This window comes from Amphiprion ocellaris, chromosome 6 (genome assembly GCF_022539595.1).
Source record: "Amphiprion ocellaris isolate individual 3 ecotype Okinawa chromosome 6, ASM2253959v1, whole genome shotgun sequence".
NCBI classification, from domain to species: Eukaryota; Metazoa; Chordata; class Actinopteri; family Pomacentridae; genus Amphiprion; species Amphiprion ocellaris.
The window spans coordinates 19172687-19186372 of record NC_072771.1 but is presented as its reverse complement, the minus strand read 5'-3'; the positions used below and the strand labels follow the sequence as shown (position 1 = coordinate 19186372).

The window sequence follows — 13686 nt, the reverse complement described above, 5'->3', positions numbered from 1 at the left end:
GATTTCACAGTGGTAACTGGAGTGCTCTCCAGACTGCTGAACAATACGCGCTCTAATGTGGCCTCTGACCCCAGTCGCAGGAATATAGATCAACAGAGAGGACTGGAGGAGGGGAATAACAGGCTGGAGGAAAGAGGGAGAAGGTAAAGTATTTCACTATCTCTGACGGATGATAATATTGCAAAGATTCCATCAATCATCTCCTATCTGACAAAACGTTATCGCTCACCTGTCAAGACAACCATTTTCCAAGCACCTTCAATGCACACGCCTAAAAAAGGACACTTTGAAACGCAGCACAAATACATCGAGGAGGACAAGTTGATACACATATTCATCAGCACACAGATATTTCATATCTTTTCTTTACACGACTTCTTTAAAGCAAAGTGGCAATTCAAATTACTGGAGACACAATGAGGTTAAAGTCACATCCACAAATACAAACATAGAGTTTAGCAGAAAGGAACAACAAACAAAGCACTTGCAGACAACCGCAGGAACACGCACAACAGGAGGTAACGTTGTTGGGGTGAAGACTGAGGGCACGCAGTAAGAGGGGAGGAGGCCACTGTAAGTAGCTCTGTCTCTATTAGACTGCAACAGTTAAATATATAAAATCTATGAGGCATGAGATCATTTGAGGAGAAGCATGGGGGTGGACCACAGAGGCTTGTTCTGTAGTCCTCATTACTGAATCTATCTCAGTATGCCTGTCAGTCACCACCTGTCTGTCTGGCTTGTTAAGGAAGCTGGAATCATGAATCTCCCTAAGGAGACAAGCCCACTGAGGATGGCAGCGCTCTTGGCCCACATATCGTAGCAACTATAAACATATGGCAGACATAAATATCCCAAGTATAAGCCTCATATAAATATACCCAAACTTACAAGAGGGAACAGCAGCTTAACCAGGCCCTAGGAGACGGGGATGCAGAAGGCTCACGGGGTCGCGCTCGGCACCATTCCTCCTTCCATTATGCAGGATTTTACAGCCAGCAGTAAAAACCTTCCTTTGCTACCCCCACCATATCCAGTGTGGCAAGAAAAGTAAGGAGAAGCGAGGCCAGCTAGGCCAGAGTGACGGTGAGGGAAACTAAAACAGTCTGCTCTGGGCTTGGTTGTTTCTGTGACCCCCGGAGAAACACTCTGTTGAGGCTGTTTGTGTGCCTGTCTGCTACACTGTTTGACTTCAAAAACACTGCACAGCACCTATTTTTTTCTTGAAGACTCAGGGGTAGAAAGAGGCTCAAACTAATCTTGCTTGCTTCTCCATTGCACTATATGTTTTTCATCCAAGTGGGCAGTGGTCAAGAAGATGCAGAGATTCGTTGTGTCATGCTTTTTTCACGCTCAATAACCATCAATAATCTGCTCAAGGACAAGACGCTGACCACTCAGGTGACCAAGCAGACCATCAATCCAAGGAATGGAAAGGCTAGTCCTGGCTACGTAAAGGCAACAGCTCAGCCAAGGACACTCTCCTGGAAAACTGAGCCTTCAAAGTAGGGCTTATGAATCCCATCTCTGACAAAAGAAGAGATGGAATTAGTGGGATTTAGGGGCATCAGTATGAGGCAGGGTGGTATTAGTGGTGTTCTTCACACGTCTCCATCCAGACTGGATCACAGGCCTTCTATAGAACACACTAGAGGCGAATGTCTGTCACAACACACAGCCTGCATTGGTCGGAGACAGCTGCAGAGCCTGAAGACTGAGCTGATACTATGCCTGGCCCCCTGGAAGTGGTCCAGTGTGGAGTTATGAAGGAATGTAGGAACTGCGGTTTTGGCAGCTGTACTCTGATAAATGTTGTGAAACAGAGAAAAGTATGCATGTTTTTTAAGGCCATATGCTGCAGGGATGTGGCTCTAGTGCCATTGACAGTCCTTATTCAAAACATGTTTTATCCAGCTTATGTCTGAAACACTGGCTCCCTTCACTATATGCAAGACTGAGTACATAATGCAGAAGCTTAACCAATGAAAAGAATGAAAAGAATGGAGCTTAAGTCCTGCAGAGGACTGTTCCACCTCATAGAACAAGGAAATGTGTTCCAATTGATGTGGTCCATCAAGTCAGGTCTGCTTTATTCCCTGCGGAGGCACCCAGAGGCAGGCACCTCCAGAGCCTCAGGAGCAGCTGACCACATCCCTGGAACAATGGCCTCAATAAACTCAAACATGGGTCCATTTGCTCAAAGGGAAGCACTGGGGGAATAGGAAAGGTGTAGCAAATCAGAAATTAGCTCTCTGAGGCTTGGAGGGAAACATTACAAATGGACTGTTCAACACATAAATCAATTTTTTGTATTTACCACTTGCCATCCAGAAATCCATCTCAACATTCACAGTGGAAGGTGCAGGTCCCAGGAATGAGGATTAATGAGAGCAGGATGGCAGAGTCACCATTGTCTCTCCTGTTGTGTTATGACAGTGGACTCCCAAGAGCGTCTCACAAGGCAGCAAGGTGTGTGCTCGTAGCTGTTGCACACTGCAGACCACTGCATCATGGTATGAAAAAGAGAGGACCAGCATTCCAGGAAGCTCTTCCTTCTGTCCTCCATCTCTGTCCAGCTCTCCCAATGGGAGGCAGTGAACTGGGATTAACAGAGCGAATACAGCGCATAAATTTCAGCTGTATTGCTGAGTCGATGTTCCCCACGCTACCATCCCCTTCCTTACTTGACCCAATCCCCCGCCCCCACCCTATCTTTTCACGCCCCAGGAGGATGGGCCAGGAGGGCGGCCACGCAGCCGCATCACGTTCCACTCGGCATGCTGCGCCGTAAATACAGCGCAGCATCAGGAACAGCAGGTGCTATCACTCCCTATCATTAATTATCCCTGCTGCATCACTCTAGGGCCTCTCACGACTCTGCATCTCCAAATCTCTATCTCCTGCACCGTCTTATTCTCCAGCCTCCAACCCTTCCCCATTTTCTCTCACTCAAATTCCAATGTCTACAGCAATCCCATTTCTTCTCCGCGATATCAACCCATCTATCTACTTATTTCCTACAATCTAGCCCTCATTCATTTGCCCCCTGATGCATCTCAATCTTTGTCCAGCACTCTCAGATTCTCCCAAGTGAGTCTTCCCCACCAGTGACAGCCTTGCCGGCTCTCTTCTCTCCTCAGATGTGTGTCTTCCAGCACTTCTCCTCACTTTCTGACGGGTTTTCCCCTGCTGTAAATGAATTCCGAAACTGCTGTGCTGCTTCCAGCCATGAGACGTCGCTGGGGCTGATGGAGCACTGGGGGGAGAGAGATAGCCCTTTACCCTTTACCCCCCCCTCCCCCCAGTGAGCTCATAAATAATACCAAATCAAAGAGGAAAAGCAGCATGAGAATATCCCGGAGGTAAAAAGTCAGTGAACACCGTCAGGGATGTAACAGTGCGCCTGCTGATGGCAAAAGTCAGAGCTCCCAGCAACTCTGGCCACAGAAACAAGAGCAGGGCATCCTGTCCCTCTCAGGTGAGAAGGCCTTATGTCAACTGTGTGAAGCCCACAGAAACATCTGGCAAGACCACAAAAACAAATACTAACTTCCTTCTGACGTGGTCACACTGCCACAAGGCATAATGTGAACTCTGAATGCAGGAGCCTGGCCTTGGAACGTGAGACCACCCGACATCTTAGCAGGTTGTGAGCAGTTCTGCTCAAGATAACATGGGATGTTCTGGCAATCTTGCAGCAAAAACAGAAGCATGCAACATATTTTCAGCCCAAAAGATTCACACACAAGGAAAAAGACTTAATGTCTGACAGACTGAAACTTGCCAAGCCGCTGGAGCCCATAATTAATGTCCAAAACCTCTTTGGAGTTGTATATACACATGCACAACCATATGAAGACATAAAAAGCAGTGTTTCTCTAACCTTTAAACCAACAATACTGCAGCTTTTTCACTATCTGAAAGCAAACTGGTGGCTTTCATAAATTTCAGTGCAGGCATACTGCCATTTCTTACCTGACTCCCTGAGTTACCTTCCCCCCAGGACAGGTACTGTCCATATTTCTTAATACTTACTTACTTTCCTCTACTGTAACACAACCAAAGAGGACTGCAGTGGTTTCTGCTGTACACCTACCCAAACCCACACTGCAACTTGTTAACCTCACAAACACACAACATAAGTCAGTCATTAAAGGGAAAAGAGCCACCTTTACTATGTTGCACTTGGCTTTCAAGCCCATCAAATAGCTATCTCTGCAGAAAACATTGATTAGCGCTGGACAGCCTCGTCTAGTCTTTACCAGAAATACAAGTCTATGGAAGCCTTGAGTCATACGCCTCCCCTTCCATTTTTCAACATTGTGTAACAGGCCGTCTCTCTTAATCGGCTCAGATGTTCAGAGCAAATCACAAGAAGAGAAAGTTAATCGCACAATCCCCTGGAAAAAAAGTGTTTTATTCTCTTCTCACAACAGACAAGCTTTCTGCCAGCAACATTAAAGGCACCGCGCTCTTCTATTCAACATTTTAAATTTTGAGTCATTAGTGTAATCCATTATGAGGAGGTGGACTGGACACTCAGCCTGAATCAATATGATTCTCCTACACTTTCTATTGATTTCTATCGCTCCTCATGTGTAGTGGAGAGACTGATTGAAAAGCTGATAAACAAGAAGCAAGACCAGAAAAAATTCAGGGATCTTTTGTGACATTTTGTGTGTGTGTGTGTTTTCTAAAGTGAGAACTGTATTCTGAAGAAATTGCTTTCTTTACAATGCAGAACACAATAGCAGTTTTTTATTTATTTATTCCAGCGTCCTGCCTGCTACTTGCAATATCCAAGCCAGAGAACATCCTTGGCAGTGAAACAGAGTTCAGGGTGAAGGGACAATGTCAGACACACACAACGACACGTACACACACTATGTGTGTGACAAGTAATTCAAAATATTGAACACTGCTCTGTGGGTGCGTGTTTCCTGCTCTAAGTGCTCATACATATGCATCCAGCATCCAACAACACCAACAGGTTAATTAATCAACATCACACAAAACAGAGGAACCATTTTCCCCCTTGATGAGAGCCACCAAAATGACTGATCTGGTGCGCTCACCTCGGTGAAATTCATGGAGAATAATCTATACATGAAGGACGGCGTTACTTTTATGATATTTCAAGTTGAGCAGATATGACTGCAGTGTGGTAAGGAATCAGTTCCTGCAGCGAGGAAAGGCTTTTAGTCCTCAAAGGGGGGTGTCTCACGGATGATTCTGGCAGATACACCGCACAGCTGTAGAAATCATTAGGGCATGCTCACAGCATTTATTTTCTCTGTAGATAATTCGACATTAAGGAGCTTGGTTTTGATAATTTGCTTTCATCTCATCTTTCAAGATGAGATTATCCACATTAATGACACTTGTGATGCAGAACAAACAGCACAGAGACATTCATTTAGGAGACAGCATACCGTAGATCACTGAAGGAATACCACCAGTACTAACATAGTTACACAGTTTATGGCATCGGTTGCTAGTTATAGTCCATATTGGTTAGTTTTGAAGGAAGAAAATCTTCATTATGCTGCAGCTGAGGAGGAAAAAATATGTGGACCACAAGGAAAAATCTTGTAAATGTAGACGCTGCTGCTTAATAGAGTCTTTAGGGAAAGTTACAGGAAAGTTAGAATGATCCAAAACAACTGATAAATGAATGAAATCTTTACTCATCCCTTCATTTTTCCTTTCTTTGACTCCACACCAGTGCAAAGCCCACTTCTGCAAAGCAACACTGTTCCTTGTCAGACAAGTGCCCCCTGCTGGTAAAAATCCTCAAGCATTGGCATTTTTTTGTGCTACCAATTTTTTTTATAGACCCCAGATGATTTTCAGCTATTTTCCATTCTGTAATACCCCGAGGCTATGAAAATGGAGCAATAAGAGAAAGCAATAACAACACAGACTTGAAGAGAAAATGTATGTCTAATCATGGAAACAAGAAAGCAGGACACATGTTCTCGTCTCCTCTCAAATACTCATCAAAAACAGGGCATGGAAGAAGAGGTGTCGGTTCATTCGGAAACTTTTATGTGCATATTTTTGCAGAATGCTTCAATTTCAAGGTTATTTCCCTTTTTGACAGTGGATTGGAGAGTGTGTGCCCACTAGTGCAGAGGTTCCCTCTCGCACACATTAATCACTGATGTCTTGATTAGTCCAGATCAGGAATGTAGGCCTGTCTGCTGTAGTAATGAGGTGCAGAACATGCAAAACACGGGTCAGAGTGGAAAAGATTAACATAGTCATGCACATGGGTGTACAAATTTTATACCCCAGGATGTGCACTATTAATCCACAAGTATATAGGTTATATACAGGGCAGCACATATTAGTGGATTACTGTCTCCTCATCATGATTTACACAGACTGAGACAGAAAATATGCAAATGCCCAAAAAGACCAAAGTGGAAAGAGAATAGAAACTTCTGCTTTGGTTACGCTTCAGTGTAGTTTAGTACAGTGCAGTGCCGCTGTGATTACTGCTATTAATAGGTTTTATCATGTGTAGTAAAGGAATAGACAGAGCAGCAATCTGTGGCCAACTTGTGATCTACCACAGAAACCTTATTTATCGTCATAAGTGGGGCTAAAATATATATCAGACAGACTCACCTTCTTCCGGGGCTGCCATTTCATCATATTTGTAAACCAAAATTGAACAGCATTAAGATATTATATGAGAATGGAATGTAGATTCAAAGAAATCCAGAGCGCAAGTCATGCTGCCTCTCGACTTCCCTCGATTTTGCAGCAGATTTTCTCCAAGAAGCGATGCATGATGGTGTGCGAGTCTCAGCTTTGCGGCAATATATATATATATATATATTTTTAATTTGAGACAGCCCAGTCAACAGAAATCATACAGCGGTTAAATCCACAGTTGAGCTCGGAGAATAAATCAGAGCCACATAGTGTCGACTGGCAACGCTTGGGTGAATGGTTCCTGTGCGTAAATCCAAAGTAGGAGTCAGTTAGGAACCCACTCCCTCCTCACTCGGCACGCAGGATCGGCGCCTCCGGGACCAATCTGGACGGTGTATGAGGAAAAAATTTATTCTTAAACTTTTTCAAAACGAGGTCGTCCCTGTAATTAGGCTACAACGTTAGTCCGGCGCGACGTGGATAAACTATGTCAAACGCGCCCTCTTCGATCCCGAGGCAACGACAGGAAGACGAAATGTGTGCCAAAACGCAGAAATAATCATCACAGTGGTCTAATCCCGTTTTCCAGAGGTCGAAACACACTTTTTGGAAGTACTCGTGGAGGAATAGTTTAACAGAGCCCGGCGGAGACGGAGCGACAAGCAAAGAGATTACTTTCAGGAGAAGGAGGAGGAGGAGGAGGGGAGCAAGAAAAAAAAATCCCTGGAATTTCTGTGAGGAGCTGGAAGGATATCCTGATCCCTGCAACAGCAACAAACTGGACTACAGCTCTCTGATGACTTCCTTCCCTGCGCTCCTCCAGCCTCGCAGTTTACAGACTTGGAGCTGAGCAGGCAGAGGGGAGCTGGGTCATAGCGCCGCCGGCCACCGACGTGCCAAAAAGTGCGCTTTGCATTTACGCACAGGGCTGATGCTGCCGCCCAGACGGGAGGCGGGCTGTGGTTTGGTGCGTTGCTCAAGGACATTTCCCCAGGTCCTAAGAGTCTAACACTCTCTGTAGCCATGTGCCAATCTGCCGTACTCGTCCCAGATGTATGTATGTATGTATGTGTTCAAAACACTGACCTGGTGTTTGGTGATTTACGAATAAAAACCCTCCCATCCAAGCGAAAAATACATTTATGGTAAAATATGCTAGTATGCTTGACTATTAATTGTAATTCAATAGCACCTCAACAATCTATAATTAACCCACTGCACTTTAAATATAGTCACCCAGTAGATAATTTAATGCCATCTCTCCAGTGGCATCACTACAATATCCATGTGGAATTCTTGCAATTGTTTGCTACAATATTTGTATTTTTCTCCCCTTAAAAACACCAAAAATGTTACTGCTGTCAGTTACAGTGGAAACCCACAGTGACACAGTGCATCTGCTCAGCAGCTCCCTGTACATCCAGCAATGCATAAGCTCATAACAGTTTAAAAGGGTGTTAATGACCTAAGAGGATTCCAATAACTTCACATTCTGCTGCTGCAGTGGCTCTCTATCAATAGAAGCTACCTGTCCTTGATTATTTTTTTGGAAACAGCAGATTGCATTCATGCATAAAAGGCACAATTCACAAAGGGACAGAGAACCTTGGACAGTGGAGACAGCTACAGCCCTGTTTATGTACACTTTCCCCGTTTCTTCCTGCTGAGAGCAGCTGTCACATACACTATACTGTGCAATATTTTACTGTGCATAGCCATCAAATGCATAAAATTGCCAAAGCTTTTCTTTCAGGCATCGTTTGGCTAGAGCGAGAAAATATCTGCAGCTATTTCTTTGCAGCTTGAACTTACTTTTTAATCATTACTTTAGAAAAAAAAGTGGGATATATAAAATAGGAAACAGAGACATGGGTATAGTGGTAAGAGGCCGCTCACCACAATCACTGCCACAGTTATAGAAAGAAAACAGGTCCAAAGCAGAATGGTTATCACCAGTTAAAACAGATTCACTGGTGCTGAACCCAGTTGATTCAGTAAAAAAAAGCATCACAAAATAACCACTGGATATGTGACCGCTTTAACCGCAACATTAACAGGAAGGTTCTTTATTGTTGGGGAATTATCTCAAAATAGAAGAAAGGCAAATTCAGGAAATGGTCGATACTGAAGTGCGGTGAAGTCAGTTTAAACAATAGGCTTTGATTTAAATTGGTTTAGGTAATGGACTCTATGGAGCTGTGAGTTGGTCAATAAGCTAGTGTCTCTTCAGGGTCAGCAGGTTCTGCAGTGCTCCTTGAGGTCACTCAGATAACAAAAGACAAGTAGGAGGATGGGACAAGCTGACATATGGCCTCATGGACAAACTCCTGCTGTGCCGAGGCAGTCCATGACACACTTTGTAATCCACATGGATGAACATGCACAAAATGTTTGACAGAACACCCGCATCTACAGCTGGCCCTGTGATCAAACAACACATTTGTTGTCAAAGAGGGAGGGGCTATTTCATGCGTATGCGATACCGTTTCTATATTTTGAATCACTCCATAACGGATTAATGCTTTTAATCCCGTGGCTAATTATCAAATGGTTCCTGCTGGGTCTGTGCTACACACCACTAAGACAAAGCACTGTTTACATTTATGTTCTCTTTCAACCACACACTCCCACACTGAAGTCCCACCATCAAAAACAGGTTTACACAAGAGACTGTTGCACAAAAGGCATTTTTGATGACCAATCAAAGGCCACTTCACTGCGCAGTTTGGTAACAGTCTTTGTCGTAGTGAAGCCTGTCATCTGGCATCTCCATACAGAAGCAGGCTCCCTGTGCGTGCCTCTGCTTTCCCAATCACAGCCGCACAGGAAATCAGACTCCAGCCTTCAGAGGGAAACAAAAACCCCCTCTTTCAATTTTCCACAACTTGGAGCCGTTTAAAAGTTTGTGCTTCCTTTTCTTGTTCTTGCCAATCATGCCCTCAAAAATGTCTAAACTGTGTGTTCTGTTCGGAGGCGACTTAGGCTAGTCTGCAGAGTTAGCTTTGCTCATGGAGTAAGTTTAGATTGACTCGTGTTAGGCATAAAAGTTCATCACTGTACCACTTTCAACAGCCAAAACATGACTTATTTTGTAGTCTGTACAGCTGTAACACAATACAAAAACAATAATACTGTCACTAAGTAATATGAAGGGAAATAGCTTCTAGAGGCCCCTCTCTGAATGCCACTGCCATTGCTTCACTTAATCGTAAAATGTTTCTAGTAAAATGGCCTGTAACTGTTAAATTTTTCCACAAGACGCACATTTTCTGCTGAGATGAACAGAGGTAGTAGTTTAAAGAGTCTTTATTTGCCTGCACGTAGTAAATCACTTCCATTACAAGATAGTCAAATATTAGAGAGCTTTGTGGACCCACTGTATTTTAATGTCTAACAGAAATATACCTTCATAAAACCATCTTATCTGATGTGCATAAATACACTTTTGAGCCGTGCAGTTTATTTCCTTGCACGTATCTGCCTGCTTGCCTGTTTATTAGTCCATATGATGTAAAAAGTGCATCACCCACATGATGGTAACACAGGCTGCTTGGGTAAAAAATAACTGTCAAAAAGGGTTTTAAAAACCACACTCAAGAGTAGCACTCCAAAAGCTCTCCTGAATGTCTGAGGGTAATTTATTTCCACACAGACTCTCGCTCTTGAGTCACGACAGAGTGTCGCTGTTCGCTATCTGTCCCCCCGTTTGAATAAACAGCGGCCTTTTAATTACAAGGGCTGGAGTTTCAAGGCAATAAATTCCATAACGCAAGCACAGAGACGTGTTCCATAATGTCACATGCACAGATATATTTACACAGAAACATGTAAGCAGCTGTCACAACACACGCAGCATCAGACTGTCCAGTATCAGTCTCAGTGCTTCATGCTTGTGTGGAAAATAGCTTAATATATAGAGAATACATTACAAAAAAAAATCACAGAAATAGAAGATGCATAAAGGACTAGACCATGAAAACTCATTTATTTCATTTCCAGCATCGAAATTTACAACATAAGAATATAATTTAGCGTATTTGATGGATTACCTCCGCAGCGAGACATGGCAGATGGATGAATCTGCTTTGAAATGCTCAACAACATTATAACAATGAAAGTGTTAAACAGCAATGACACCCACCACTCTGTTGTGCCGTACATCACTGAAAACAAATAACCCTCATCAACATTCATTCATTCACCTCTTTCACAGAGCTGCGTTCTTGGATGATGTTGTGTCAGAATTTTGCCTGCTGTGGACTATGTGAGATGTGCGTGCATGTGTGTGTGTGCGTGTATGTGTGTGCGTGTATGTGTGTGCGCATACATGCATGTGTCTTAGTTGGAGCTTGGTGTTGATTAAGTGTCTGGAGCCTGAGGGGGGATAATGAGAGCCTCTAATTAATGAGCCTGTGCATATCTCAGAGTCACAGGGTCCTATCTGCAGAGAACAACTCCACACAGACACCACACATGTGTATACACACGCACATGCACACACACACACACACCTCAATGCACCGTTGGGGATCTTTCCCTGCACGCAACACTATTTTCTCCAGGGAAGCCCAGCTGGGAGTGTGTCACTCCGGCTCCTGTCCCTGATAAGTGTCCTCTAATAGGGATGGATGGGGGTTATGGAGCCCCGCTATGAGAAGGTCACATGCACTGACCACCCAACGTGCCCCGAGCATAGGCTGATGTCACGGGTCCTGAAAACCATTCCAAATCTTATTTGTTTGCTGGGTCTTGTCCACAGGGAGCAGAATGGTTCATCTTGAAAGTAGACTCACAGCAAAAGGGATTGAAAGCAAAACACTTTCTCCTACGAGGGTTGAATCAGTCAGGTCAGCTGGAGTCACTACTCTCAATACGGTTAAATAAACCGTTTAAAGAGTGTGATGATTTGGTAATGAATAACAAAAACTGTTCTCTCGAGTGCATAAAATATGTATTTTTTTAATATCTCTCCACAGTATCGTCAATTCAGCCGCTGCCGGTCAGCAAGGTGCACAGTCAGCAATATGCGCTGCAAGCAGATCATCTCATTTTGTTTCGCATCACATTCAGCAACACTGAGACTGCACAGAAGCACTGAGTCACATGAAGACAGACTAGACACAGGTGGAGTGAGAACAATCATTTCCAAAAGACCTGGGTTCAACCACAGTGGTGATGACTGCATTATTCCAGTCCATACGCTGCATTAGAAATTTATTTTGATGACAGAGGTTTACGAGTAAAAGAAGAGACCAAATATGTATGAAAGGAGGCAGATGGCATCGTCTTCCCAGTAATACAAGAGCATCATTCTTTCCAGCTAAGTGCCCAGAAACAGCATTTGTTTACATTCAAGTGACAAAGCCTTCCAGCAGCTGTAGCAGTTATGAATGTTGTCTGTTGGGAGCAAAGGTGGAAACGGTGTTGGGAGAAGCATTCAGATACTTTACTTAGTACATTAAAATATCAAGACAGAAATGTCAAAATAATCAATTACAAGCAGAAGTCCAGCATTAAATGAACTATTCAGGGAAAACTACACAAGTATTAGCAGCAAAATGTTGTCATCTGACTGAAATATTGTTACTCCGCCAAGGAACGCAGAGGAGTTGTGTGACAATCGGCGTTGGTTTGTCTGTTTGTCTGTCTGTTCACAACATTACTGAAAAACGGACAAACGGATTTTGGTGAAATTTTCAGGGCAGGTCAAAAATGACACAAGGACCAAGTGATTAGATTTTGGCAGTGATGCGGCTTATAGTCTGGATCCACGGATTTGTTAAAGATTTCTGTATCACTGCGTCACCGTAACTATGACAACAAATGAACACTATGTCACTATGCCCGCTGACAATCACGAGTGTGATCCTAGTACGAATCAACCCCTGCAGACGACGAACGTTTTAAAGATTTCATCCATTGGAAATCATACGACTGAGCAGCCTTGGCGGCGTACTGCGCTCTTTGAGTGCTTTTCTTGATACATATGACATCGTTAGATTATAATTAGTGAAGCATTGGTGTGTCAGCAGTGTGTTACTGTTGTAGCTAAGGCAGGTGGAGCTAATTCAGACTATTTTATATACTGTTGTATGGGATAGCAGGTAAATCTTGGGGAGATGGTTAATGGGAGAGGAAGAAGAAAAAACTAAGTTCTGATACACAAATCTGTTCTTCATTTTTAGACATTTTCTCCAATCTTTGTTTTTGGTGAAATACAGGATAATTTGAACATTTACTGTGGTGTGAGACAATGTGAGACGTTTCGAAGGAAAAATCACTATATGGTTGAGCTGTTACCAATTAACAGACATCTAAAATACGAACTCAACAACACAGTGCTTTTTGTAGGATGTCAGAAGCAACTCAGGTTGGAAACCACTGGTTTAATAATGTGCTGTATTTAAAAGTGTGTCCCATTATCCATTGTGTGAAACCTTCAGCTCAAAGGTAACTATTAACTAAAGCTTTTAAATAAATGTAGTGTCCTTTATTTCCCTGTGAAATGAAGCATATGATCTGTCTCTAACCGTAACCAAGTTGTTTTTGTGCTTAAATCTAACTAAACCGTAACCTGAGCAGTGTAAGATCAGGAAACTGCTGATCAGAAAATGGCACAATGTATTTTGTTGCCTAATTCAGAGGACTTGCCGGATATATGGTTGTCTGCATCCTCCTGCTGCCTAAAGTGCTGGTAGCAACAACAACATGAGCTTGATACAATTTTAACAACGGAACATTATTACGAGTGCTATCGTCCTCTTTGGTCTTTCAGATTAGTTCCTTGTGCAAACAATGCCACCATAATGGCATTTGTAAAGCAAATTTCATTTAGTTCCTAAACTTCTTCCTGGAATCCATCGATCAAACATCTATCCATCCATATTGGCCACGTCTATTTCCAACCAAAAGAGATCTGCTAGCATTTTCAATTTCTTGCAACGCTACTTTTTTGTTCTCCGAGTCTACAAATTTGATTTCATTAAGCCAAATTTGCATCAGACTGTGATATATTTTGACAAG

The 13686-nt window shown here is 43.2% G+C and overlaps 1 protein-coding gene across 3 annotated transcripts in view; it reads right to left on the bottom strand.

Annotated features, from left to right (window-relative positions):
- The window catches only part of LOC111580372 (tetratricopeptide repeat protein 28), a 179127-nt gene that overhangs the window by 115415 nt on the left and 50026 nt on the right, over positions 1 to 13686 (bottom strand). Inside the window, exon 1 of one of the 3 annotated variants that reach the window (XM_023288099.3) lies at positions 6634 to 7560. The exons of the other annotated variants lie outside the window; for them this stretch is intronic. Coding sequence (XP_023143867.1) covers positions 6634 to 6660 — 27 coding nt within the window. The 5' untranslated portion in view covers positions 6661 to 7560. Of the gene's footprint in view, positions 1 to 6633; positions 7561 to 13686 lie in introns of those variants that run through there. 3 annotated transcript variants of the gene reach the window in all.